We start from the raw sequence: 27,094 nt of genomic DNA, 5'->3' as shown, positions 1-27,094 counted from the left end.
AACACTGCAGTACGTTATTTTATTGAAGAACAAAAAGACATGCAACAAATAAAACATTTTATGTTTTACAAACTGTTCATTTTTCTTTTCATGTCTCTTTTCCTTTTATATTCAAAAACTAAAAAGCATCATTACATGAAGCTTCGATAATATTTGACAGGCAATGTGAAAAGTAGAGTTAAGCCTTTTTTTGAAGGGGTGCAAAAACAATCCTTGTGTTTGCCTTGCATGGCCGCTGCTGTCAGTTCACTCCATTGACTTCAGAAGACACGACTGAGGCAGGTTCTGTGTATCACTTCAATGACGCTTGGCCCCTCGACTGTAATACTGAGCAGGGGGGTCGAGGAGGAGCTGCTCCAAATGATCCAAAGGGGTATGTTTGGTGTAATTATGCCGTTGTCCTCGAGAAATAAGCTCTGACACATCCATGATTTCATACACGTGGAATAAATACAAAAACATCTTCAAAAATACCTCGGGTTATCCGGCTGCACTGTGACATGTTGGGGTCAAATTTTTCCTCTCTTAGCTAAAAACAAAGCCGTAGTTTAGTCACCGTGATACAGACAGCAGCCATATTGTTTGCAGGCTTTGTTTGGTGGTCTGAGTACAAAATAATTACACATATGTCACCTTCAGTCGGACAGAAACTCCATCACGCTGTGCTAAAATGTATACCGTCCAAATAAAAAACAAAAGAGCAAAGGTGCATATCTACATAATGTATATAGCGCATTCTTGGACTAATTCACATATAATGGTAGCATAAAAAAAGAAACATAGTCCAAAGTAGCAAAGCAACATAATATCAAATGAAAACAAAAAAGCATGAGTTATTCACAAAATGGAGACACAAAAATATATCCAAACAGTATCTGGATTTGTGTGCCATCAGAGTGTTTGTTTCCATCTTAATTTATATAAACATTTCTGTATTCAAACTGCATTGTTGGGCGTTGAACACAGAGCATTGGAGCATTTAGAGATGCTCCCTAGTACAGAACATAATAAAGTTCTACGAAAAAGAGAAAAAATGTCAGTAAAGCTGATCCCAATGTAGAGGATATAAATTCTGCCTTTTTTGGTATCAAAGAATGAAACTGCTGATATCTAAAGAGGACTAATGTAACCATGTATACTTGTTAGACCACATACTATACTGTACATACAATAAAGTTCATGTCACATTTTGGATTGGTTTATGAGGAAAGGTGTCATGTTTATGTGATATAAAAAACAAAGAAACATACAATTGCTCCCACTAATCTTACCAGAGAAACATTGTTATGTTACCTTAAAGTTTTCAGATGAATGTATGGAGTCACATTTGTGCCAAAATCCACATTGGATATTCTTAACCTGACATGTTAAAACTGTCAAATACAAGCCCATTCTTATTCAAGCCCTATCCTTTTTACAAGCCTCATTTGTCAACTAACAAAGGCAGGTCTAAATAAGAGCATTAAAGGCTGAACAATTTTTGCACTGAAATTTGTTAATTAATTAATATACATTAATTAATATTTTTTTTGCTGAATGCTTACATTACCTCAAATATTTTAAACATTTTTCAATTCCAGAAATTTTTTTTTTAAATTTCATTTTTACAGTTGAAACACGACTTGTCTTGTCAGCCATGACAGCAGTGTTAATTTCAGTGACTAAAAGTTGACAACCTTTTTACTATGAGGAAGACTAGACTAATGCCATATTCACACAGGACTAGTGTTACTGAGGGACCTCTGGTGATTTATAATAATCATGCAGGTCTGTGTTTTTAATTGTGTATTACTCCGCAATAATATAATTCTAATCCTGTGCGAATCAGAATCTCTGTAATTTAGGGTGGTATTTATATTTTTCATAGTCCGAGCAGCTTTTCCTGTGCCTTTTTCCGATCAAAAATATATTACATCAGCAGTGTAGGAGACTGTTGACAAATTTTTACCCATATAGGTTATAAATAGTGCTTCTCTTTCAGCTAATTTCTGCTTATGTGTAAAAAAGGCTGTAATTTTTTAACTCTGCTGTCCAAATGTGCGTGCGCACACCGCTGCTCTCTTCATAGTGCTTCTTTTCTACTTCCTACAGTTTCTCTTTGCAAGTAAGTGCCTGATCTTTTATCAGTAATTATCTAGCCGTTCATCTCATGCTTAACACGATTTACATTTAAAAAATATGCCCCTCAACATTCAGTTGTTAGACTACAACAGCTGATCTGCACCAGAAGGGTTGTTGGTTGGATGTGTAATGATCCCAAATTTATAGAGAGCAGAATAACATCAACAACATACCAGAAACTGTTTAAAGTGACAGGAGAGGTTTGTATTTAACGTTAAACATGTCCCATTCTTACAGATCAATGGGAGCAATGCTCAGCTTTCTCTATCTTCCTCTGTCTGATCAGCTGTAGATATGCACATATGACATACGCAGCCTCGATGCATAGTGAGTTAGAGGAGATGTTTCACTTATTAGTCATGGACAGGTTGCTACAGATCTAAAAATGATTAAAAAAAAAAAAAAAAAAAAAAAATATATATATATATATATATATATATATATGTGTATATATATATATACAGAGCTTAACAAATTTATTAGACCACCTGTCATATTTGTCTCAAAGACCATCCAGCGTCATGAAGTGCTTTATTGCGAACTCTTTCATTTTCAGTGAGCTCTCCACGTTTTACCATTTTGAACAGGAATGAGGAATTTCAAACTGAATTCACCCAAATTTGAGCCGGCTCACTGGGCTTCTCTAAGAAGTCGGAAATGAATCAAGCATAACATTCGACCACTAAAACTCATTTTTCTGTTCAGGAATGCAAGTAAATAACTACAATTTGATATATTAATCAAGAAATATTAATGTGCTTTACTATTTTTCCTGTTTTTTTTCATGGATAACAATAATAATTATATTTTAGCATAAAAAATATCATTTTGGTTAAAGAGCTTCTACATATATGTGTATTAACCATTGCAGAAACATAAAAAATGATTTTGGTAATTACCAATGCTGTTAATTTGGGGCAGCTGTAGCATAAACCTTACTTTGGTTAGGGTGGTCTAATAAATTTGTTAAGCACTATATATATATATATATATATATATATATATAGATATATAGATATATATATCTATATATATATAGTGCTTAACAAATTATATAGATATATAGATATATAGATATATAGATATATATATAGATAGATAGATAGATAGATAGATAGATAGATAGATAGATAGAGAGAAAGAAAGAAACACTTTAGCGCATGTTGTCTATTGAATCAGTAGATACAGTAGGTCCAGTGAGAGCTCATTTTCATCAGATCGGTGGTAACATTCTTTTTGTTTTTCAATATCAGTTTTGTTGTTAACGCTCATTTATTAGTTTAGTTTCTATTTTGTGAAAATGCTACATTTTAGTGTAGTTTTTATTTGTTTAAGTTTTTTCCCCATTAATTTAGGATAATTGTCAGAGGTGAGACCCAAAAGGGCCAGAGAAGGCTTGGGTGTATATGTCAGTCAGTAAATTGCTGTCAAAGACTAAAATCAAGGAGACTTTTAACCCTAATTTTATATTAGTTAGTTTTGTGTTTAAACAATACAATTTTGGTTAGTCTTCGTTTTATGTAAAGCTCAGTTTTAATTTAGTTTCAGTTGAAATTATTTTAACATTTTAGTTTTCTGATTTAGTTTGTTTAAGTTAACTATAATAACCTTGAGTGGTACCCTTGATATCATCCTTTGTCATTGTTTTGATTGAGAGCCCATGGTGGAGGAATATGCACACTGGGCATTCATTTTTTTAATCAGTATTCTAGTTCACAGTTAATTATCATTTCTGATATAAATTTATCCCCTGTTGTGCACAAATTCAATAATTAAAAGGCCTGCTTCGTATTGATGCATGTCCCAAATAAAGGCAGCTCCATTACATACACTAAATCATATGAAAACCCGGGCTACTGATTAAAGTTTAACATTATTCATAGAATTTTCGAAGATGTGATGTGAATTCAATTTGAGCATTGTGTCCTCAGGATTATGACCTAAATATAACTCCATACATAAACAGTGATATGAGAAAAGACATCTTAGCAACATGTACCTTATAATCAAAATCACAGCAGATGTATTGGATTTGGTTACCAGCAGTATTTGGCTAGAATGAGCTCACTGATACACACTATTGATGTCTGACAATGTACCCTATGTACACTCTCTTTCTTCCATAAACGACTACTATAGTAGAATTCCTCTGTTGTTTCCTCTTTGACATTTACAAACATGACCCTCAATCATTCGGTGTTATTGTGCTTTAATACATATTGACGTGCTGTAATTCCTGCTTATGTTTTCATTGATTTTTACATTTCAAGTCAATTTGTCTTTGAGTATCGTGGCTGCAGCCACATGCATGAAACTTCAACCTCTTTGCGCTCATTCTGTTAATTGCTTGAGTAAAAAAATGTAAATTTTTGTGTTATTGTACTGCATATGAGCAGGAAACCTACTAATGGATATAAAAAGCCTTATGTGTCAATGTCTGTTGTAGAAGTTCTGAATACAAACAATAAAAATTGAGGTTGAACATTTGGATATTACTTGATTAACTTGACCGGACTAACATAATTATACTTGAACATTGTAATGGCAAGAAGTAAAAATGTGTGATGAAATATCAAAATTCACCTCCAGGGTTGAACTTTGGCACTATAGATAAAGAAAATGTAAAAAAAAAAAAGAATGACAGGGCATGGTGTGGTGCACAGAAAGATCCCAGTAATTATAAAAATTTAAAATCAAAGCATTTAAAATGTTTTTCTGTTGTTGTTTGGAATAGAGGTAGTGTGAAAGCATCTCAACTTACAGGATGTGGGGCATTATGCTGCTAGCTGTGTGAATATATAATGTAAAAGAAAATACAAAGAGGCAACATGGACATCAAGTGGAAACTGTACAAACTGTGAAGTGTGGATATGAGTCCCCTACGCAGGCTGCTGCCATGGTCCAGATAGGAAAAGTGAAATATTTGTCCGTTAGGGGGAAAATGTCATTCCAAACCCCAACTGTGTCCTGCCGAGTGACAACATACAGTACGTCACACCCAGTCCCAATGGGGTTTAAGTTTCTGAAGAAGTGGCTGGGGGTGCTGTAATGGAGGAAGTCAAGGAAGCAGAAGACGTGGAGGAAGCCGGGGGGCTTTGGAGGATCAGTTGGAGGTGTCAGAGTGAACGCTTCCGGGTCCTTCTGTGGGTGAAGTCACTGATGAGGGGGTCGGAGCATCCTGCCAGCCACCGTTTGCCTGAGAGAAAGAAAAAGAGACACAGAAAGAAAGACAGAGGAGGGGGGGTGAGTCTATTACGTTGATATTCATTATTCACTGCAGCTGGGTCAAACACACTGAGGTACAACGAATGGAAGTCCTGAGGGCAAGGTAGTGTATGAGCGCAGTGTGGTATGCTGGGATACTTTTCCCACACTGCCTTGAGCTAAATTGCCTCCTGGATTGCAGGAAAAGCTAACCCAGCTCAAATTACAGCTAATATTTCAGAATAACGTGGGCATGAAAAATTTCAACCAAGCAGAAATAGAGTGAATTAAAGTCTCTACCAATCATACAATGCACCCTTAAATTCATATAATGAAGAAAATACAGCGAAGAAAAGTCAACCTCAACAAGATTTATACTGCTGAAATGAATGCCTTTCACTGTCACTATAAATATCACGGAGAAAATGTATGAATTAAACAAAAGAAATGCAATCAATGTCATGTGCACTAATTATGCAACTGACAGCAGGTATTAACATACACTAAGAGCTACATGGGGCCTTTCCACTTTCACAGAAAGAGCTTTTAAAGAGCATTTAGGATATTTAAAGTAATTCTAAAGCCATCAGAAAAACTGGAAATGGTCTTCGACAGCCTTTCATTTCAAAGCCTGTTATTTAAGGCACAAGTGTGTAATCAAAAATGGAGGGGCTGAACCGGGGAATGTCTGACTTTGGCTGCCTGCTTCAGAATTGTAGCTGTAACTGTAAACAGCCATGTCATCTGCTCAGTCATTATACAGAGCATCTAGCTCACAAAATATGCTATTCTCATGTTTTCTGTCATCAGGTGTTTGGGAAATAGGGTTGTTTCAGATTAATTTTCAGCTGTTGCATTTATTTCGATAGGAAAGTGGATAGAGTAGGAAAACGGAACGAAAGCTGCAGGTTAAGTCGCCCAGTTGACCTGTACGACCTAACTGTTAGGCCTCCAGCCCCCCTAGAAAACTGTTTTTTTTACAAGAGGATCCGGTAGAAGTGACATACATCACTAAATCTGAAACCGGAATGACGCACTGAATGACGTGCATTCTCTACTCACTGTCGAAGGTTACGGAACATGGGTATTTTTTGTTTAACTGCTGATTTTTTTTGAATAACATTTGAAAATTTATGGTGGAAATAAATTTAGATTGAACACACCACAAACTAAGGAAAACTCAAAGGGTTAGGCACCAGAACCTTAAAGGTTAGGGTAAGGGGGATAACAATTATATTTAACACACCACAAACTAAGGAAAACTCAAAGAGGGTTGGGGTTAGGCACCAGAACCCTAAAGGTTAGGGTAATTCACTTAGCAAAATTAGAAATACAGTTCCCAAATTTCCATAAAAATGCCTTAAAAACATCCAAAAATTTCCCAAACATCTTAAAAAATTTCCCAAATTCCTATGACCCCCCCCCCCCCCAAAAAAAGAAAAATCATGGTCAATTTCTCCCCAAAACATTAAATGAATCTCTCCACATTATCTAAACATATCCCCAAAATTTTACTGTCTTGAAAATCCCCAAGCAAATCCTTAAAAATTGTTATAGAAACAATTCACACAAATTACTTCAGTAGGCATTCTGAACAATAATAAAAAAATAATAATACTTTCATTGTAGGAACACCAAATTGTAATGTCATCAGGCAGGGTCTCAGGAGGTTAAAGGCAGATGTGCACTGTTAGATCTAATTTTAGGTGGAAAAAGACCAGAAACCAAGCTGTCTGTAGTTTTATTAACTTGGGGCTTCTCTGTGACCTTAAACTGGCCAGAAAATGATATATAAGTATCCCATACAAGTTTAACATTTTGGAAAACACACTATTTCTCAAAAAAGAAAGAAAAAAAAAAAAGGTCAAACTACTCTGAGCAGCACATACTGTGTGAAGAAGAAGAAGCAAAACAGCCAAAATTCCTAACTCACTTGCCCTAGCTACATAAATCACAGGCAAACTGCCTGCCAGGCAGATATCCTGCTCTTACATTATGCATTGTGGGGCTTCTTTACAGGGTATAAAAGTGAATAACACAGCATATTGTGGCAGTGTAAGATGTGGTAGAGCAAGCAGGCGTCCAAGGAGAACCGTATCTGTGAGGTCAAAGGACTGAGAAAGAACAGGGCCTGAATACGTTAGCGGCCTCTCAGGGTTAGCACAGCTGGCTGTGGGATGCGCTCGGAGCAGCCAGGAAGCCTATTTGAATACACATACATGTTTTTATACGGGAGACATTTCATCTGATTATCATATGGCCACTGAGGCACGACGACGACAGCGGAGGAACCCAGCCGCGGCTGTGACCGTCCCCGTCCTCTCAGCGCGGCTCGCTGTCAGGGCCATTAGTGTGGCAGGAACATGATCTGAGCAATGCGCTTGGATTGCTGTCCCAAGTCCACACTCTGCTCTCCTTGTGTCTGTCTTATCGATTTTCCCCTTTACGACACGGCTTGTCGCTGTGAATTTCCCTACTGTTTGCAGCCGCCAGCAAGCAACCCCCCCCCTTCTTCGCAACCCCCACTTCTTTACCCAAACTCTGCTTCAAAATAAGACAAACAAGAGGGGAACACGCCCCTATGGCACATGAGGACTTGTTTCCAGCGGCGTGAGGTTTTATTTTTAGCGGGACAGCAGTGTTGTCTCCTGGGAGGCTTTAATGGGAGCTTCTGGCCCCGGGGGTGGCTAATCATGGGTCAGGTGGGCAGAGGGATTTGAAGTCCAGAGCAGGAGGTGTCACCTGTTTGTGCAGTTTGCTCACGGCTGACTGTACGTGGCTGCAGGTGCTACGCCAGACTTGATCCGACGTGACAGGCTCAGACGGCGGCCCTGCATGTGTGCGGCCGGCCTCATGCCTGCGTACGCTGGGCAGTGTGCTGCCCATGGCACGAGCGATACAGAAGCAATCAACTAGGTGACCATGGAGCAGAGACAAGTCCTACTAAGTGGCATTCTGAGCCCTATGGCTTCAAAATAATTGGTAGGGAGAGAAAGACAGCAAAAAAAGAATCCTTACATTGATGCCCTGCGGACTGTACATCTGGTTGGCTGTGAGTCCTTCACTGTATCCGCCTGTCTGACTGATAACATGGCGAAGGGTATCCACCTGAAACATTCAGAAACAACAAACAAAGCAAGGTCAGAGTCAACACAAAAGAAACACAAAAGAAAAGAGGGAAGGATGACAAGACAACAAGAGAGACAAAAAGAGTACACTGCTGCAAGTATATCCTTAGAGAAAACAAGGTCCATCAAACAAAAGGGGAATTCAGGATAAAATGTTTGGTTTTCACAAGCTAAAATAAAAAGTATTCACACACTCTGCCCTTGAGAACGTGAAGAAGTGCTAAAGTGGAGCCAGTAAAAGCCTGTCTAGTCCTTTGGAGACAGATATTTCAATTTGTCATGGCTCAAAAAAAATTGTACATTTAACATTTAAGATTAATAATGCCTTCAAGCACCTAAGAGGGGGGTTTAGCTGGTTATAAAAAAGGTCTGAAATTAATATGGATGACTCTTTATGAGGTACTAAAACAAAAAAAGATCAACAGCATCAAGATTTTTTTTTACTGTATAGTTATTTTTCTGTCATATCACTGGCAGGAGGGTAGGTGTCAGACAAGGGGAACTGCTGCTTACAGCAGAAAACAACAGTTTAAATGATCAAATCAAAGTCTTGCAGTCAGTGATTCATTTGACTGTTAAAATAAACAGGATGAGGTTTTTTTGGGGAACTGAAAATCTTCACAGGAGCTTAAAGTTTGCAGTGGTCCCAATAGTGTTGTGTTGGACCTCATTTATGAAACAAAACAGGCTCTGAGGTCAAAATAAAAAAAGGTTAAAAATAAATTTTAGAAAAGAAGTAGTGCCAGTGGGTTTCATATGTTAACACTAATCAAAGAGGAGCGGGTTAAGGCTAACAAGGAAAGTCAAATTTTGAAAAAATTAAGTCTTAAAGCTGGAACAGTAAAGCCAGCACTAAATGACAGAAAATGCTGCCTCCACACTTGAAAGCACAGACACTCATATCCAACTGTTAAAAGCTTTATTAAGCTTTGTGAAATCAGTGTTTTTTCATCAAGGACACTGAATGCTTAAAATGTCACAAAGGGCATGTATAACTAGCTTATTTGGATGGATAAAAGTTCTACAGCATTTATTTATTATGAAATATAATCTACACCTGTGTACAGTGCATATGGATGTTTTACCCTGTCATTGATTTTATAAATCAATCTTGGTCAATATAATTTGACTTTTTTGACAAAAAAACTCTCTTTAATACCAAAGTGAAAACAGATTTATACAAAGTAATGTCAATTTAATGGAAAAATGTAATATTAACTGACTGCATAAATGTTCACCCTTTCAAGTCAGTATTTAGTAGATGCTACGATCACAGCCCTGAGCCTCTGTTGATAGGTCTCAATAAGGCTTGCACATCTGGGCACTGCTATTTTAATCCTTTCTTCTTAGCTCAAACTGCTCAAGCTCTGTCAGGCTCATAGACTGTAGAAAGAATTGGACAAAGCCTGTGTGACATCAGCCGTTTGATTACAATAGGTGGACTCAAGCAGCTTTTGAAGCCAATCTGTGCTGGCCTCCATATTGAAACCGCTGTCTCAACCGAACTTTGGATCAACCTAATGGCAGACAACAGCCCACCCACTGACCTAGACCTCTTGTCAGCTAAGCTAGCACTAAAGCTGGCATTCTGGAGGTAGCGTCTGCCTGACAAGCTATCTGTCAATCAAATGAGATGCACCAATCAGTGTGCAGTGAGGTTTTTCCGAAATGCAACTGAACTGATTGTTGTACAGAAAATTCACCCCTCGTGCAGTGAGAGGACATGAAGACATTAGCTAATGAGACACGTTTCGTTTTTTTGAACCAGGCTGTAAAACAGTAAACTAGTTTATTTCTTGTGTAAAAGAACCTTGCTTTTTAACATGTTTTGTTTACAGAGCTTCCGGTGTTCCTGCAGCCAGCCCCAAGTGGACACTTGCAATATTTTTTTGCACCTCCTTATTTGCTTCACTTTTCAGGACAGGAGGTTGCTGCTTGGTCAGGCTGCACAGGGATCGGGCATGAACAGCACTTCTCAAGTCTAGCCACAAATTCTCTACTGGATTGAGGTCTGGGCTCTTAATCAGACACTCCAGATCATTCACCTTGTTATCTTTAAACAATTTCTGTGTAGCTTTCTCTGTATTCTTGAGCTTGTTGTCTTGCTAAAAAATAAATATTCTCTAAAGCTCTAGGTCTGGACTGAAAAGGATTGTCCTCCAGGCTGCTGAGAAGCATCCCACAGCATGATGTCTGCCAAACACAATTGGTCTCATCAGACCAAAGAACTTTCTTCAACATGGAGTCTCCCACTCTAGTTGATATTTAATACGAGTTTTCTTCACCAGTGGCTTCCTCTTTGCCACTCTCCCACAACTCTTTGACTGGTGAGGAACCTGAGCAACAGTTGTTGTATGCAGAGTCTCTCCCATCTCAGCTGCTGAAGTTTGTAACTCCTTCAGAGTAGTCATACGTGTCTTGGAGGCCTCACTCACTAATCTCCTTCTTGCATGGTCACTCAGTTTGTGAGAGTGACCTGAGATAGGCAGATTTACACATGTGCCATATTCCTTTCATATATTAAAGATGGATTGAGCTGAACTCAGATGGATGTAATTTTTTCTGTATCCACTTAAACTTTTCAATAACTATTTCTCTGAGTTGCTTTAAGTGTTCTTTTGTCTTCATGGTGTAATGGAAGCCAGAAATACTGATTAACAAGTGACTGGGCCTTCCAGACACAGGTGTCTTTATATTACAATCACTTGAGACCCATTCACTGCATTCAGATGATCCCCATTTCACTAATTGTGAGACTACAAACACTGATTGGCTGGACTTCTGCTGAATTAGGCCAGTCACTTAAAAGGGGGTGAATATTTATGCTGTAACTTATTCTAAATTACATATTTTTGTTTAGTTGACATTACTTTGTAGATATCTATTTACACTTTGACATTAAAGAGGGGTTTCTAATTGTCAAAAAGCCAAATTTCATTGACCATGACTGATTTTTAAAATCAATAAAAGGGTAAAACATCCAAGGTGGTGAATACATTTTACAGCTACTGTATTATGAGTCAGACTGTAAAGGTCTTTAGACCATACTCCCATGGCCACCATAAATATTGAAGTCACATTCAGGGTAGAAAGCTCAAATGTTGCTAAAATGTTGTACTGTTAGGCTCTTATTAGTCATTTAAATGTCAAGATTCTGACTGTCTTCATTTTATTGAGAAGTGACTAATGAAAACCCAGGAAGAGACTGGACCATATTCATGTTCAAAAACATGATTAATATTATTTTTAGATGCTCTTCTGGTGTGTGGTTAGCATGTTCAAATCACAGTTTGTTTATTTCCCCTTTTACAAGGCTCAACATTGTGGTTCTAGAAGAAAAATCCTGTTTATTTTGTTCATAGTGGATTTGATTTTTAGCCATATTATCATACAAGTTAGACTAACCACGGGTTTCAAACTTGTTTTAAGAAATAGGTAGTTTATTTGCGATCTCCACCAAATATACTACAACACCCAAAGTCCTTGAGTTTCACAGTGACTTCTCTGATTGGTGGGGTCTGGAAACAATGTCTGCCAAGCCTGCAAAAGAAGGCTGTCAACTATTGATGATGAAAATACATGCTGCCGATAAATATGAAGCGATGAATATGCAACTAAGGATATATTACGACATTCTCATTTCAAATGGGAACACTACGATAAAGGTAAGTGTAGAAAAGAGGTACGTATGTGGTTTGAAAGCTTGAAAAACTATTATTAAGGCGATAAAATCAATTACAGTGAACTGTGGGATACATAGTTCCTTCCTCCTTGTAAAGAAATATGTACAGTCTACTTTTGTCTCCATTTTCATACACTGTTTTGCACTGTATTAAATGTTTTATAGTCATGAGGGCTCAAGTAGCCAGATAGCTTTGTTCATGCATTTAAAGTGTTATAATAAGGATTTTATGAAATATCTTTGGAGGATTTGAATGGAGAGTTTCACATCCAGAAACAGTGTTGCAAAAAAAGCGGACAGGCTCTTGTTGAGCGCTACTGGCCTTGCAGTCAGATAATGTTGCTATTTTTGGATCTACATTTTACATTTGAAATAATCTGGAAAATTTTTCCTTCCTTTTTTGCATATTTCTCCTTGTCCTCATCCTGAAAACCATCTGATTTTGGTAACAATGTTAGAGATATTTTTGACACTGAGTAGCACTTACTCCTTCTTTCTATGGTTGATAACCTTTCAGCAATCATTAGATTGCAGCTAACACTGGCATTAAGCCACTTTGTAGTAAATATTTATGTTTCACAGTCAGGATCATTAAAGAAAAGGACACCAAGAATGCTTACGTCAGCTAACATATGGTAGCTAATGGGTTATCAAACCTCATTTTAACATGATACATCTCTAGATCTCAGTACACATTGTTTTTGTAAATGCTTTTCAATCAGGAATCTATAAGAAAGGATCTTGATGTCTACATGACAACAACCTGGACTGTAACAGTACAAAATACCAACATTTGAAATATCCACCTTCCACACCAGCATGGCCACCATGGGAATACAGTCTACTAAGTTAGCTTCCTCTGCCCCTGCTGTGCTACTAGCCACCATACCTGTGACTGCACGTTGGCTCCCACCTGAGCCCCCTGGTACGAGTCCCCATTGAGAGACTGCACGCTCATGAACAAGTCCCCGGAGTTTGACATGTTATATGAGCCAGCAGAACCTAAAAGGAGAGAGGGAGCAGTCGGATCACAGAGAGACAGAGAGCAAGCAAGCTAAAGCAAGTCTGAGCAACATGCAGAGGTTAGCTAGCAGCCATGGCTGCTTTGTTAGCTAAGAGGAGCCAAGAGGAAACAAATGCAGGAAATAGGAGATATAAGCCTACACAAGAAGGAGTTTTGACAAAAGGATTTTACCCCAAGACATAGAAATAAGCTAAGTCTTATACTAGTGCACTTTAAAGGTTATGTAAGGCTAAGCTAAAGCAAAGATGAATGAGGAAAATGAAAAAGCAGCTACATATCACATGTTGCTGTCTTACCAAAGATAAAACTGTAATATAATTACACATAGCAGTTATGATATTGGAGTCTTTGCATTTATTTTCAGGACTGAGGACAAAGCTAGTCTCAGGGTGAGTTTAGCCTAGCTTAGCACATGAGCTACACACAGGGGATAGCCCAGTTTCATTAGAAAAGCATTTTGAAATATTTTCTTGGTTTAACAGAGTACAACATATGAGAAAAATATGTGTCTACATTCTGACATTTTATAGATGGAGGTAGCTGTTTTGTCAGCTCCCACTTTAGCTAGGCTAAACCACTGACTGTGGACTAAACATATCCCTGCTACGTTTCCTGGTAAGACAGCAAAAACTTTAAATTAAGCACTGTAGAATGAAAAGTTAGAGTTTTAGTTTGTTTCTTAAAATTGTGCTTAATTGTCAACAAGTCTCATAAAACACCAAAAATAGCCATTTTTATAATCTATCAAACCATTCAACTCTCTTTATCCACATTATTCCTGGGGGTCTACTGTAGCTACAAATGTGGACAGAATTATGGTCTATATAATAAGTACTGTTTCATTTTTAATATCAATCAGATAAGTTATTATAATCTGAAAGTTACATTTTCTGAAACGGCTAGTACCTGTTGCTCTGTTTGTTGTAGCCCAAAAACTAGATGAAGTAAAAACATGTCTTTAATAATGCTGTCTTAAACATGCTGTTCACTGTCTGAATGCATCAGGGATGTGATTCTTTTAATATTAGTTTAATATCAATTATTAATAAATTACTTTAGATTTACAGAACTGAAAAGTTGACAGAGGGAATTGTTGATATTAACAAAATTCACTCATTTAACAGGAACTTGTTGGTGAAATTAGAATTTCAGTAAACTGAAGAGAGACATGTTTAAGCTCTGACTGGGTTTAGTTGCCCTTAATAATTTGCAAATACTGATATGAAACTGATAAAGTTAGCTAAGGTTACATTAACGACAGTAATTTATTCATTTTGTCCTCTCCAGTGGAAGGATCAAGAAATAATAATATTATCCCGTTTCAGGTGTAACAGATGACATTTACATATTTTAACCTCCAAATCGCTCTAATCAGGATTAGCAACTTGTTTCTATGCAGAGTTCCAGTCTGACAGAAGGGACTGAAGTTGTGCCCACATTTCATGCAGGGTATCATGGGGGGTTGGAATTCAACTGCTTCATCTCAGAACTCATTAAAAAACAATGTTTCCATGCTGATTCATATAACATGTCAGGGAGATAACGTTACTTATCATTTTGACAAAGTTGTAGTTCTATGAAACATGTTAATCTGGCTGTAGACTACTTGTTGTGGATAGATGAATGGCTGGATAGTTGGCCAGACATCATGTTTATCATCAGGCAAATCCATTTTGAAAAGCTCCAATCCAAATTATTTGTGCTGAACAGAAAATGGTTCTGACCAATCAGGATCGTTTGAGGAGCACAGGGCGTAGCTTCAGGTAGGGTTTAGTTGCACTGTGAGGCAATAGCAATGCTAGTGGTTAGCTGAGACGTAACTAAAGTATACCATGGGTTTTATCAGAAGTGGATCACATTTCTTTATTTAAACAAGAATAAAGAGCCACACTGACAGCTTTTTGTTCTTCTGCTGACCTGCTCTGTCATGGGTTTGCGATTGTTACGCCAGGTAGCCGGTAGCCATTAACTTGGATGTAGCTGTAGTAAAGTTGGAGTTTAATCAGATTTTGACCACATTTCTTTATTAAAACAAGAGCAGAGAGCCACCCAAAAGCTTCTCTTAGCGTAGATTTTTGGAGCGAAGCATGAATTTTAACCACTGATAAGCTCCGCCGTTCATAAACTACAGCAGCCTGTCGAACTCAGCTACGCCGGCTATGCCTGACTACCACATTTTGTCTGTCCTTCTAATTGGTCCGTATTGAATGTGACAGACAGAACATTTGTCCAATCACCTTCAGAGATTTTCTTAAAAAGTCCTGCACTTCCCAAATGCTTTGATTGACTTTTTCCCAGGTGAATGGTAAATACATCCATGACATGAATGAAACTATCAATCTGGGTAAGCTCAAGGTCATGTGACCTCAAATCCTGAAACAATATTTCAAAATTATAAACTGAGGAATTTTGTCTAATTTGGCACTAATTTACACTTTGATCTGAACTTGACCTAATCTAATTAGATTTTGGAGAACAAAGGTACTTATTTTCTGCACCAATTTAAGGCCCACGTGCTTAACTATCTCAGAGTTTATTACAAAACATGCATCTTCACAATTAAAGAAACCACTGAAACCACCCCAACCATCTTTCTTGGCCTACTGCTGCACTTTCACTGTCCAGCAAATGTAAACCCTGCAGAGGAATAAAACCACCAGGCGATAGTTTGAGTTTGTTTTATGTGACTTGCTGACAATAAAAACAGAGTAAAGAACACCATTAGAAAGGGAGTTTAGCAGAACAAGATGGAGACAGATCTGAAATAGTCATACATGAAGAACATGGTTAATTGACATGAAGAGGGAAGGAGACTTGGCATGGGGCTCAGGTCGGCTTATCTTTGACACAGCTTGCTCTAATGGGGTCGTTGTACTTGTTAAAGGGACCTTTTCAATATAATAATGGTGCTGGCCAATGTGACAGGCATGTACTTGCACAAGAACTGCCTTTTTGTTAGCCGTAACTCATTCATTCCTTACAAATTCCCTGCACCAGCATTGAAATGGCCTTAACTGATGTGCTGCAATAGTCACTTATAGTTGTAGTGATGCACAGAGAGGAGGTACATGGCTAAAAGCTGAGCAGAGCCAGGGACTTCCTGTCTCACCTGCAGAGTTTGGAGTTGAGGGTGAATTTGCTTGGCTCCCATGTGAGGATGCATTAGCCGCATTCACGGCAGTTCTCGCAGCATACATGTTGGCTTCTTCTTGGAACTTACCAATGTTTTTCTTGTATCTGATTCTTTTATTCCCAAACCAGTTGGAAACCTAAGCAGACAAACAAGAGAAGGTAGTTTATTTCTCATGAAAATAAAACAGAATCTACAGAGCCCCTCCACATTTGAGGGCAAACATTTGCAGACATAAGGGTAGTGTTTAGCTTGCATGGCCTTAATGGCATGTGAAACACTGCAGAGAGTCTGTGTAAGAGGAAGGGGCTTCATAGACTAGTGCTGTGAATCCGCATTAGTGCCAGGATGGAATGATTGCCAATAACAGTCTCATTATGTCACCATGACTGCAGCTATCATCAGAACTCACGCAAGCACCAATCAGTCAACATCCGCTAACACCCATTACTGCTAATGGACTCCCAGATGAAGCCAGGGGGGTAATCCCAGCACTAATGATAAACAACATTAAAATGAAAACCAAATCAATCCTGCAAACTTTCCAATACACAGAGTAGGTAAACATTCTCCTTTATAATGGCCAAGAAGCAGAAACTCTACAAATCATTCAGCTCCCACAATCAGACCCAGATGCATCCTCAAATCACTCGGCATAAATTAATGAAACCAATTGAGAAAACAATCCATTCCCAAGTGATGGATCCCAAACACAAACTGCTGTTTACCTTGGCGTTGTCATTGCTTTCCTTATTATCAATTCTCACAGGATTGAAACAACTTGAGCGCTAGAATGCAAAGATGAAAAACAAGTTGCCTAAATATTTGAGTCTTTTGTTTGTCAGCATTATTTGCACAAACATCCACAAATTATTTGGATGTTTGGTATGCTACTCTAAGATTTATAGTGCATCAGATAACTGCAGTGCTAATTTTCAAAGGCTAATGTTCCTTTTAATTACTTCTATACACTGTAGGGCTGAAAATGTTATTTTCACAAAAATTACCCAAATTGATCTCTCTGATAAATCCATTCATAGTCTTATGAAATTTTCAGATTGTTTGTAGCCAGAAACATTAATTTATAATGATGTAAAACCATGTTTTTTAGCTTTTTTTTCATCCACTGTGACAGTTCTAGCTTCACAGACTTTTACTGAATCAAATTTGAGTTTTATAAGACATTTTGTTCTACCATATGAAGAGTTAGGAGCTATGACAGCAGTGTTGTCTTTAGCTTGTGTTACTTCAATCGAAACAAAGAGTCATTGGTCCAAAATAGCTTTGTCTGGTTTGAATTACAAGATGACAAACTTATGACATGGCATATTTATACTTTGAGTACCTTTGTTGTCTCGCTGAAAGGTACTTCGGAAAGATCAGAGGAGCTGTCTGTACTCATGACAGTCAGAAAACTTATTATTAGGTTACTTGCCAAGACACAGCAGATGCAGCCTCTTCAGACTAGAAATCGTGTTTCTCTCACAGTTCTGTGTAAAGCTGTTTGCTGCAGATGGTGTGGTGTGGGTGGCACTGATCTGAGGTGTACCTGGGCAACTGTGATGGCACACTTCTTAGCCAGCTCTTCCTTAGCCTCCTCGCTTGGGTATGGGTTACTGAGGTGTGAGTAGAAATACTCATTCAGGATCTCTGTCGCCTGCTTGTTAAAGTTTCGTCTTTTCCGTCTGTAGAGAGAGAATAAAATACAAGAACATGTCCATTGAAGCCAACATTATAGATAGAGGTGTGCATTGCATTCAAACATGGCATCTGTAATGATTCTATTACTAGAAGCTTAATAACCATGGCTAGTATGGGAGTCCATGAAGTAAGTCCTTTTTAAATGTAACTGCATGCATTGTATATTGTTTTGTGAATCCTGCATCCTTTAAAAAGTTTCATTTAAAAACATTCCCATTTGGACGCATAGTGCATCACTGCAAAGCTGAAAATAGTCCTCAAAGTCCTAAATCATCTTATTTCTTGTCAAAATATCCAATTAAATTTCTTTTCTTCATGACAAGTCTTTAAAATCTTATTTCAGAATTAGCTAAAAAGACTTGCACCTACTTTTTCTATGTCTAGAAAAGACATGTCATTGAGTTAGCAGCAATATAACTTTCATAAATGTATTTTAAACAGATATTTAATGAAGTTATTAGATATGTTTGAGACATATTTGATAAATACACTTTTAAAGATTTGAGTTTCTGCAGTGTATGTTGTAAGGATGTCAACATTTTTCAATTCATACTTTTGCAATGCTCAATAGGGTTTAAGTCAGGACCCTGGCTGGGCCACTCATTTGGGTCATTGTCATGTTGGAAGGTGAACCTTCTGCTGAGTCTGAGGTCCTGAGTGCTGTGGAACAAGTGTTCATTTAGGATATCCCTGTACTCTGCTCCATGCAGCTTTCCCTCAACCCTGACCAGTCTCCCAGTCCCTGCTGCTAAGAAACACCCACACAGCATGATGATGCTGCCACCATCAAACTACTCTATTAGGAGGGTATTGGGCAGGTAATGAGTGGCACCTGGTTTTCTAAGAAATAAGTTTGGAATGAGGCCAAATAGTCAATCTTGATTTATTGGACCAGAGAATCTTGCATTACTCAGTCTTATCTCAGAGTCCTCCAAGAGCTTTTTTTTTTTGTTTTTTTGCATGTGTTTGACACTGAGGAAAGGTTTCTGACTAGCCACTCTGCCATAAAGCCTGGATTTGAGGTGGGCTGCAGTGATGGTAGTCCTTCTGGAACTTTTTCCCATCACCTCTCAGGATCTCTGGAGCTCAGCCAGAGCAAGCATCTGGTCCTTGGTCACCTCTCTTACTAAGACCCTACTCCTCCGATTGCTCAGTTTGGTCGGGAGCTCTCCGAAGATGTGCCAAACTTCTCGCATTTGAGAATTATTGTGACCCATTTTTGTAGCCTTCCCCAGATCTGCGCCTTGCATCTATCCTGTCTCTGAGTTCTGCAGGCAGGTCCTTTGACCTCATGGCTTGTTTTTGTTTTTTTTTTTGCTCTTATATGCATTGTCAGCTGTGAGGCCTTCTATAGAGATGTATGTGCCTTTTGCAAATCATTTCCAATCAATTTAATTTACCACAGGTGGACTCCAATCAAGGTGTAGAAATGTCTTGGTAATGGTCCAGAGAAATGGGAGGAAGATTTTTTTTCACTGTAGTGTCAGACTGCTACATAACAAAATTATGAAAGGTGAAGGTGGTCTGAATACTTTCTGAATGCACTGTATTTGTTCATTATCAAATAAATTGTTGAAATGAAGCTTCTTTGTTCCTAAAGATGATTATCAAAACCCCTTTCCCCCACAAACCTTAGTTTGACATTTAAATGACGCTGTTAAAGTAAACAGGTCTTCATAAGCCTCTTTGGGTCTGTCTGCTTTAATGCAGATCCACATCCACTGTCTTTATGAAAACCTCTGGCACATAAGAAACTTTAAATTCAGCTGTAGTTTTGCTTTGAGACACTTTGTCAGCACTCGGGGGAACCATTTGGCTCAGAAGTGCACACTACAGCTCTGGTTATGAGCAACTGAAAATAGAATTAGCAGGAGCAATAATAGCACGTAGCGGACCATTATAATCTACTCAAAATCCACTAAAACAAAACACTTTTTTAGTCTGTGAGTTAAAGAAAGAGAGGCACATAGAGGTATATGAATTAGCTAATGAGATTATTTGAAAAACTCAGGACTGAAGTGAGTAAAGGATGAGTTGTTGAAATTATAACAGCTGTGCTGGGTCTCAGTCTCAAAGCAAAAATGTATTAGCACTCATCTGAAATGCTGCGTTTGCAGCATTGTGAGAGTATTTGTATGTCTGTTATGTTCCATCAATTCAAGTTCCAGCAGAGAAAATCTGATTGTTATCACGGTCAAACTCAAACACCAGGTCAGCAGTGTGGTAGCCGGGCTGCTTTCATACCTACAGTTTGTTTGTTTTGTTTGGATTCAGATGATAAAATCATACACTGTTGGGTTTTTCCCTTGGGTTGTTTTGTGTTAACACTGCAATATTGTAACCTTGCAAAGCAGGTGGACTGGCCAGATTCCATGTCTGTCATCAGGTAGGTCCATCTTGCAAAGCTCCAATAATGCTTGTGCCAGATCTGACAACGAACCTGACCAACTGGTGAGGAGAGGGAGGCAGTAGCTACGGGCCAGGTTTTGTTGTACTGGAAGTCGATAGCAATGACTGCTGCTGGTGTAGCAATTAGCTCAGGTGTAGCTATAGTAAAACAGCAGTTTTATCAGACCTCAACCTAACCTGACACGCCAGATGGATTTGTTTCACACATCCATCTGGGAAAGCTTCAATGGGAAATATCTGAGAAAAGGCAGAGGATTTGAAAAAAAACTCGGAGTGTGATTGGATGAACGTTCTGTCACATCTCCACAGGCCAATAAGAGCAACAAAACACGTGACGTAGCTGCTATCGAGCTGCGCGTGCACAGCTAGTGAGGAATGACGTGAAACATGACTATAGACATGTCAGTACATGACTTTTGTCGTTTTTGAAAAGAAACAACTCACTGCTGTTCTTTGATCTTCTTTTAACGAAGAAATGTTGTCAAGTTCTGATAAAACTGGCACTTTAGCAGCATCCACGCTAATCTCTTTCTCCATAACTGCACCAGCTCTTGCTGCTGCTTGTTTACATCACGACTACGCTGGGCCTGAAAGTACTGCCCCTTGTTGCTGATTGGTCCTGTCACTTTCTAACCGGGTCCAAACGGTTCAGATGGGAGCTTTGCAAGATGGATTCGCCAGTGAAAAACAAGGAAACAGGCGTATCCATCTGCTTTGCAAGGTTAACCTCAACCACATTTATTTATTAAATAAAAAAAAAGAGCCCCACTGAAGGCTTTCAGTGACTAAAAAGATGTTTTTGCACTTCATGCGACCGTTCTTGGCATGAGTTATACCCAACAATAAGCTTCACCTTTCATAAACTATGGCAGTGGCTGCTTGTTGAGCTCACATTACTATCGGAGCTGAGCATGCCCAAAGCATTTTGCCGTGTCACTCTGGTTCTAATGAATGTGACAGAGAGAATGTTTGTCCAATCACCTTTCGAGAACTTTTTAAAAAGTCCTGCCCTTCCCAAACACTTTCTGTGGGAGCTTTCCCATTCCAGACGCTCATATTCAGCCCTGACATTTGACGATGAGCTGTAATGATGCAGTCGGGAAGAAACCTGGCTAAATTTGTGTAGTCTGAACCCAAAATCACACAGGGAGGCTATTTATTACCCACTGTTGTTCAGGTGAGGCTGAGGGGGAGATATGCCTTGTCATATTTCCTTGTCTTCATTTTCATGATGTTTGGTGTAAAACTATTTTTATGTTTTCCTTAAAGTCCTCCCACAAAATTTGCTATGCTTTAGTAGCTGTGCAAAATATTTTTCTCTTATTCGAAATAGATAGTTCTTTTATTTTGCCTTGCCACGCCCCGTCATGACTTCAGACAATCCAGATGTAAAAACACCTGGATACTCTTTCTTTCTTTTGATGAGATTGTAAGGTGTGCTCCTGTAACATTTAAAGAGGAGGGGGTACTAACAGTGTAAATCCATCAAATCCCATGGCTTATTTAAAAACAGGCAAGAAGACAGCTAAATTGTTTTTTCAAACGTGAGAATCAGTCCTGATTTTCTCAAAGGGTGCATGTTTATACAGTTTCTATGTTTTAAGCCAAAGTCTGGATTTACCAAGCATGAAATATAGACATACATTTTTCCATGTTCTACTTTCCACATTAAAATACACCCTAAAAAAGCCCCACTGCCTCCCCTCAGGCACACCTTAATGCAGACAGTTGTCACATGCTGATGCCCACGAGTTGCCTGACCCTTTATCACCAGTATCTATCAGGTCACGTCTGCATGTGCCACATCTAAAGGGGGCTTTACATAAGCTGGAGGGGAACCCTGTAAAATCTCCATGCATGTATCCACCGGTGAGGAGATTTGTGCTAAAATCTGTGTCCCGCACTCCAAAAGCCTGCTTGAGAATATGTAAATGTGCACAGCATGGGCTCCAGCAGCCAGTAGATTAATCAGCCGAGCCGAACATGGCAGTGCCTCTCAACCAGTAAAAGCTTTCCTCTCCCTCTCCCTTCCCCTCCATGCTGCTGCTCCACCACAATAATTTGCAAGAGAATAGATAGGGAGCTTTGTAAGGGAGCGCATGCCTCATTTAAATGTTTTGCCTCCAACTCTGACTTTGAGCGACATTTATCCTTGGAGAAATGTATGCAAATCCCAAGCACGCATCAAAAGGAACAAGCGATTACATTAAAAAAGGGAAATAGTTAGTGTTATGGTGCAGGCAGGGAACTCTTATTGGCCAGTGTTGCTGGGTATTTTGGTCCAAATGGCACCCATAGATGCAAACCAGCCCAGTGCGTGTGGTAAGCAGCATGTGTTACAGCATGTTTATAGCATGATAGGCCTCCTACATCAGCCATTCATATGGATATCAGGCTGCGAGGGAAGTGGTTCATGATTTGCAGCGTTGTTAAATTGTAAGGTTATTTGTGGCATGGTGGGTGTGTATGAGTTGCAGAATAGAAATATTTTTACAAGGACACGCACCTGGCATCGAGGAAGCGGGAGCGCAGGATCATGACGGCCTCACAGGTGCTCTGTTTGAGCTGCATCTGGATGGAGCTGAACTTGCGGTGGATGATGCTCACCATGCGCTCGATCTCTTTGGGAGAAATTGGCCGTGTGCGTGACTGCTCTCGCAGGAGGTTCATCACGTGGGTGGTAAACTCATTACATGCCTGCAGGGAGGATATACACACAGGAGTACATAAAAAATTCCTAAAAAACACCACGCTTTAGGTCTTAAGACATGTGAAGAAGAGTTAAATGCAGCACAATTTAAAATCAGTGTTAACTTTGTTGACTAAAACTATGACTTAAATGTTAGTCGACTGCCTTCTATCCATGAAGAAGATGAGGCTAGACTAGCTAAAAATGGATTGTGGTTGATAAAAACTCTCCACGACGTCTATAATGTTAGTCAGTATTTTCATCAGTATCTTAAATCAGTTAACCCCTTATAGGGCACTCATTGAAATACTTTGAAATTCAAAATTTAAGAATATTATTAGTGGACATCACACAATTTTTTTTCAACTTTTCTATATATTTTACATTATTATAGTGAAAATCCAAGGTAAATGAAGTGGCCTTATATGGCTCTTTTAAGGTACAAAAAGTTTCCATAAAGTGTATATATATATGCATATAAAAATGTTAAGGTAAAATGAACACATGTAAAGTATTTATTTTATACACAATTATTTTTTATGTACATAATGATACATCAAAGATGAATCGACATGCTGCTTTTCCATAAAACTTAGGACATGGAACAGGGACAGATCAAACCACACAGTTGTCTAAGATGCTTTCAGTGTCTCAGCATTAGTGAGCTTGTCTTTAGACCCAGACCTCCTAGAGAGCCAAGACATGACTGGCTTCAAAATACTGTATAAATACTGGTGGTACCTAGGGGTGGGAGAAAAAAATCGATACAGCTTAATAGTATCGCAATATTTTGTCTGGTGATATATCGTATCATCTTGTCCACCAAGTATCGATTTTTTCAAATCAATCGCTAATATGAACTGAAGTCTATGATAATGGAAAAATAAAATCAATTGTTCAGTGAGGTCAACAGATGTGACACTCATAGAGCAGGAAAAAGCTAGTACAACAAACAGGACAGCACCAGGGGAAAGACATTAAGAATGCAACATGAAGACAAAATACCGCGGAAATACGACAAACATGAGGGCAGACTAAAGCTAAATCAGCTAAACAGTTGAAAAAATTGTAAATGTTTAAAAGCGCAATAATATCGAATCATGACCCAAGTATCATGATAATATCGTATCGTGGGGCCACTAGTGATTCCCACCCCTAGTGGTACTTCCAGTGTAATCTTATAATTCGATCTGGAAACCTATTAATAAACACAAGTATTAAATTACTTGCTGAATTTTATCGATGATGAGACTCAAAATAAAAATAAAAACTAATTTTATGTCATTAAAGTATAATAGAATCATTATACTGTTGTAAAACTGACTAAAGTTGTGTATTTCTAACTATTTATACTATTTATGTTTCCTTATGATTCCATCAGAAAACCTTGAAAAAAAATAGAAATATTAGATGACTATATTAATTTAAACAGAAATAAGACTCAAAGTAGAAATACAACTGATATAAACCACTTAAGAATAATAAAACCATTATAATTTCATAAAACTGACCAAAATCAAACCTACTTTAACAAGTATTCCTTAAAAATTCTATAAATTAGTACAATTCACCACTTGAACACTCTTCTTACAAACCTGTGGCAATATCTAACTACACTATAGAGTACTATCATATAATTTGTTATTTTTCAAGAAAACACCCTTAGTATAGTTGATAGATGAACTGACCATATGGCTTAACATAGAAACCATTTTACACCCCTAAACAGGAGTATGTCCACATATGGTGCCTCCATTTTTAACGCTAAAATTGCAGTAATAACTAGAATCCTATGCAAACAAATCTTGTCATGACATTAAGCTCTACTAATTACCTTTATAATGTGTGAGTTTCATCATTGTATCATGGTTAGTTCTGATGTTCGGGCCATTTGTTTGGGACCAAAAGAGATGTAAAACTGCATTCTGAGAGTTCCGGAGGAAACAGTGTTACTGAGTGTTTTGCATTTATATTACTACTAGTTTTGACTGTTTAAATCAGTTCAAAGAGATTACAAATTGTGACAAAACGTAAAGACTAAAATATAAAGACTTTTCATTGACTGGAACTAAACTAAATATTCTCAAGTTTTCGCCTGGTAAAACGATAAATGTTAAAAATTACTATGTATGACAAAAGTATTTTGATTTTAAGACTCACACTAAATTAAAACAGCTGCCATGATTAACACAGTTTTAAACTTTTTAGAAAGAACATGAACGTTCATTCAGACTGCTGGACTACAAACTCTGTTATCCCCAATGACAGATGCCCTGAGCAAATAGAAATGCTTTTATTTTGTTAGACTACCCTTTTTTTAAAACCGAAATGCAAATTTTAACAAGTTTGTATAAAAATGTTTCAATATTCGTCATCCCATACAAGCTGTAATCAATTCATATAGAAACACTAGCACTTTTAAACAGATAATTCATCTAACAGAATTCAGAACAATAAAATAGTCTTAACTTCATTTATATTTGTCATACTGTTTTTATATCAAAACAAATCGTTTTTTGTCAGGGCAAATTTTACAAGTTTACTTGGATGCTCTGTGCTTAAATAATGAGCCTTTAATTTGCTAACTGGGGTAAATTTGGTTTACCACAGGCTAAAATGTGTTGAAGACAGCTAAAGCAGCAATTTTTGATGCATTTCTCTTCAAGACAGCTGTTTAGACATGATGCTGAAGTTTGGTCTAAGGCTGAATGATTTAGTTTGGTCATCCCTGAAATCATCATTCAAACTGGCCTTTGATCAGCACCACAGAGCAGCACATAATCCTGGCTATTTACAGCCTAAAACCTCCTCATCCTGGTTTAATTCAACTAAAAAACATTGGTCCAATAGGGAGCTTATTCTGTGAGAGACAATAGCTCTGTGGGAAATTACCATATTTTATTTGCTTTTTGTTCAATCGCCAAAAATAAAATTTCAAAATTAAATACAGCCAATGACCAGCAACAGTATATTTAGTAATTCAGCAAAGTTGAAGAAAATATAAAATGGTCAAAGTGACTGCCATGGTGTTCATTTGTTAATGCAGCCACAGAAGAGTCCCCATTACAGAAATACACATCCAAACGTACACAGCCCATGGTGTTTAAAATTCACTGATGACAGAAATCTTTAAAAAAAAAAAAGAAAAGAAAAGAAAAAGAAAATCCAGCTCTTTGCTTAATGTAGTTCTGGGCCAAGCGTTCTCACAGAGCCAAGGGGGAATATAAGCGCTGATATATTTCATATTTAACACAAGTGGTGATGGCAGTGTGTTGAGAGGAACCAATGACAGCTGTTCCCCTCGCAGACGCACACTTTTTACAACATAGCCACCCTGAGAGACGAACACGCCACAACGTTTCATTCATCCCCCCCGTGTGACACCAGGCGTGAATCTGCCACGATATTACACTCCGACTCTGTGTCTCTTACTGTCTCCTCTTCTTTATTTCTTCTCCTGTCGATCTCTCGCTGGATTTAGCCATGTCAGGCTTTGTCTGTGTCTGTCTATCTGCGTGTTCATCTGTCTTACTCACATTCATCTGAGCGGGATGCTATTGTCGGGAATGCATCGGTTATCAAGGCAATGAGAGGAAATCATCCCCCTCTGACAGACTTTTAAGACTATACTTGGAATACACAGAGACACACAACATGCTGCATATGCTGGACTATTCTGGGCTGAAAGACGATCTAAAGTGAATTCTTACTGACAGTGATGTACATTGAGGAAATATTTGAGTGTACCAGGCATGCCACCTGCTATCTTCAGGTACTATTATGTATTTTGGATGTGTACTAGAAGGGTAGAAGAAACCCCTGTACTTGACTTTAACACTTACCATACTGTCAGTTCAAAAGAGAAAATGACCAAAAATAACAACACAAAAGTCCAAAACATGTCATAACCTGCATGATCTTACTGGTCTAACCTCAGGACCCGCTGCCACCTCCTGAATGAGAAACAGTGACCCAAATTTATGAAAAATGTAAAGTATTCCAATTT

The 27,094-nt window shown here is 38.2% G+C and overlaps 1 protein-coding gene across 2 annotated transcripts in view; it reads right to left on the bottom strand.

The window, feature by feature from the left end:
- Positions 1-3,179: 3,179 nt before the first annotated feature.
- The window catches only part of LOC121512354 (pre-B-cell leukemia transcription factor 1), a 103,956-nt gene continuing 80,041 nt past the window's right edge, over positions 3,180-27,094 (bottom strand). Inside the window, exons 4-9 of one of the 2 annotated variants that reach the window (XM_041791587.1) lie at positions 22,906-23,096; positions 17,839-17,974; positions 16,269-16,428; positions 13,025-13,137; positions 8,344-8,433; positions 3,180-5,317 (exon numbers count right to left, since the gene is read on the bottom strand). In XM_041791587.1, the coding sequence (XP_041647521.1) occupies positions 5,225-5,317; positions 8,344-8,433; positions 13,025-13,137; positions 16,269-16,428; positions 17,839-17,974; positions 22,906-23,096 (783 nt within the window). In that variant the 3' untranslated portion in view covers positions 3,180-5,224. The remainder of the gene's footprint in view (positions 5,318-8,343; positions 8,434-13,024; positions 13,138-16,268; positions 16,429-17,838; positions 17,975-22,905; positions 23,097-27,094) is intronic. The other variant, XM_041791588.1, reaches the window with a different exon arrangement.

Source organism: Cheilinus undulatus, linkage group 7 (genome assembly GCF_018320785.1).
Source record: "Cheilinus undulatus linkage group 7, ASM1832078v1, whole genome shotgun sequence".
NCBI classification, from domain to species: domain Eukaryota; kingdom Metazoa; phylum Chordata; class Actinopteri; order Labriformes; family Labridae; genus Cheilinus; species Cheilinus undulatus.
Note: the sequence above shows the minus strand (reverse complement) of the source record. Positions and strands in the feature narration are given on the sequence as shown.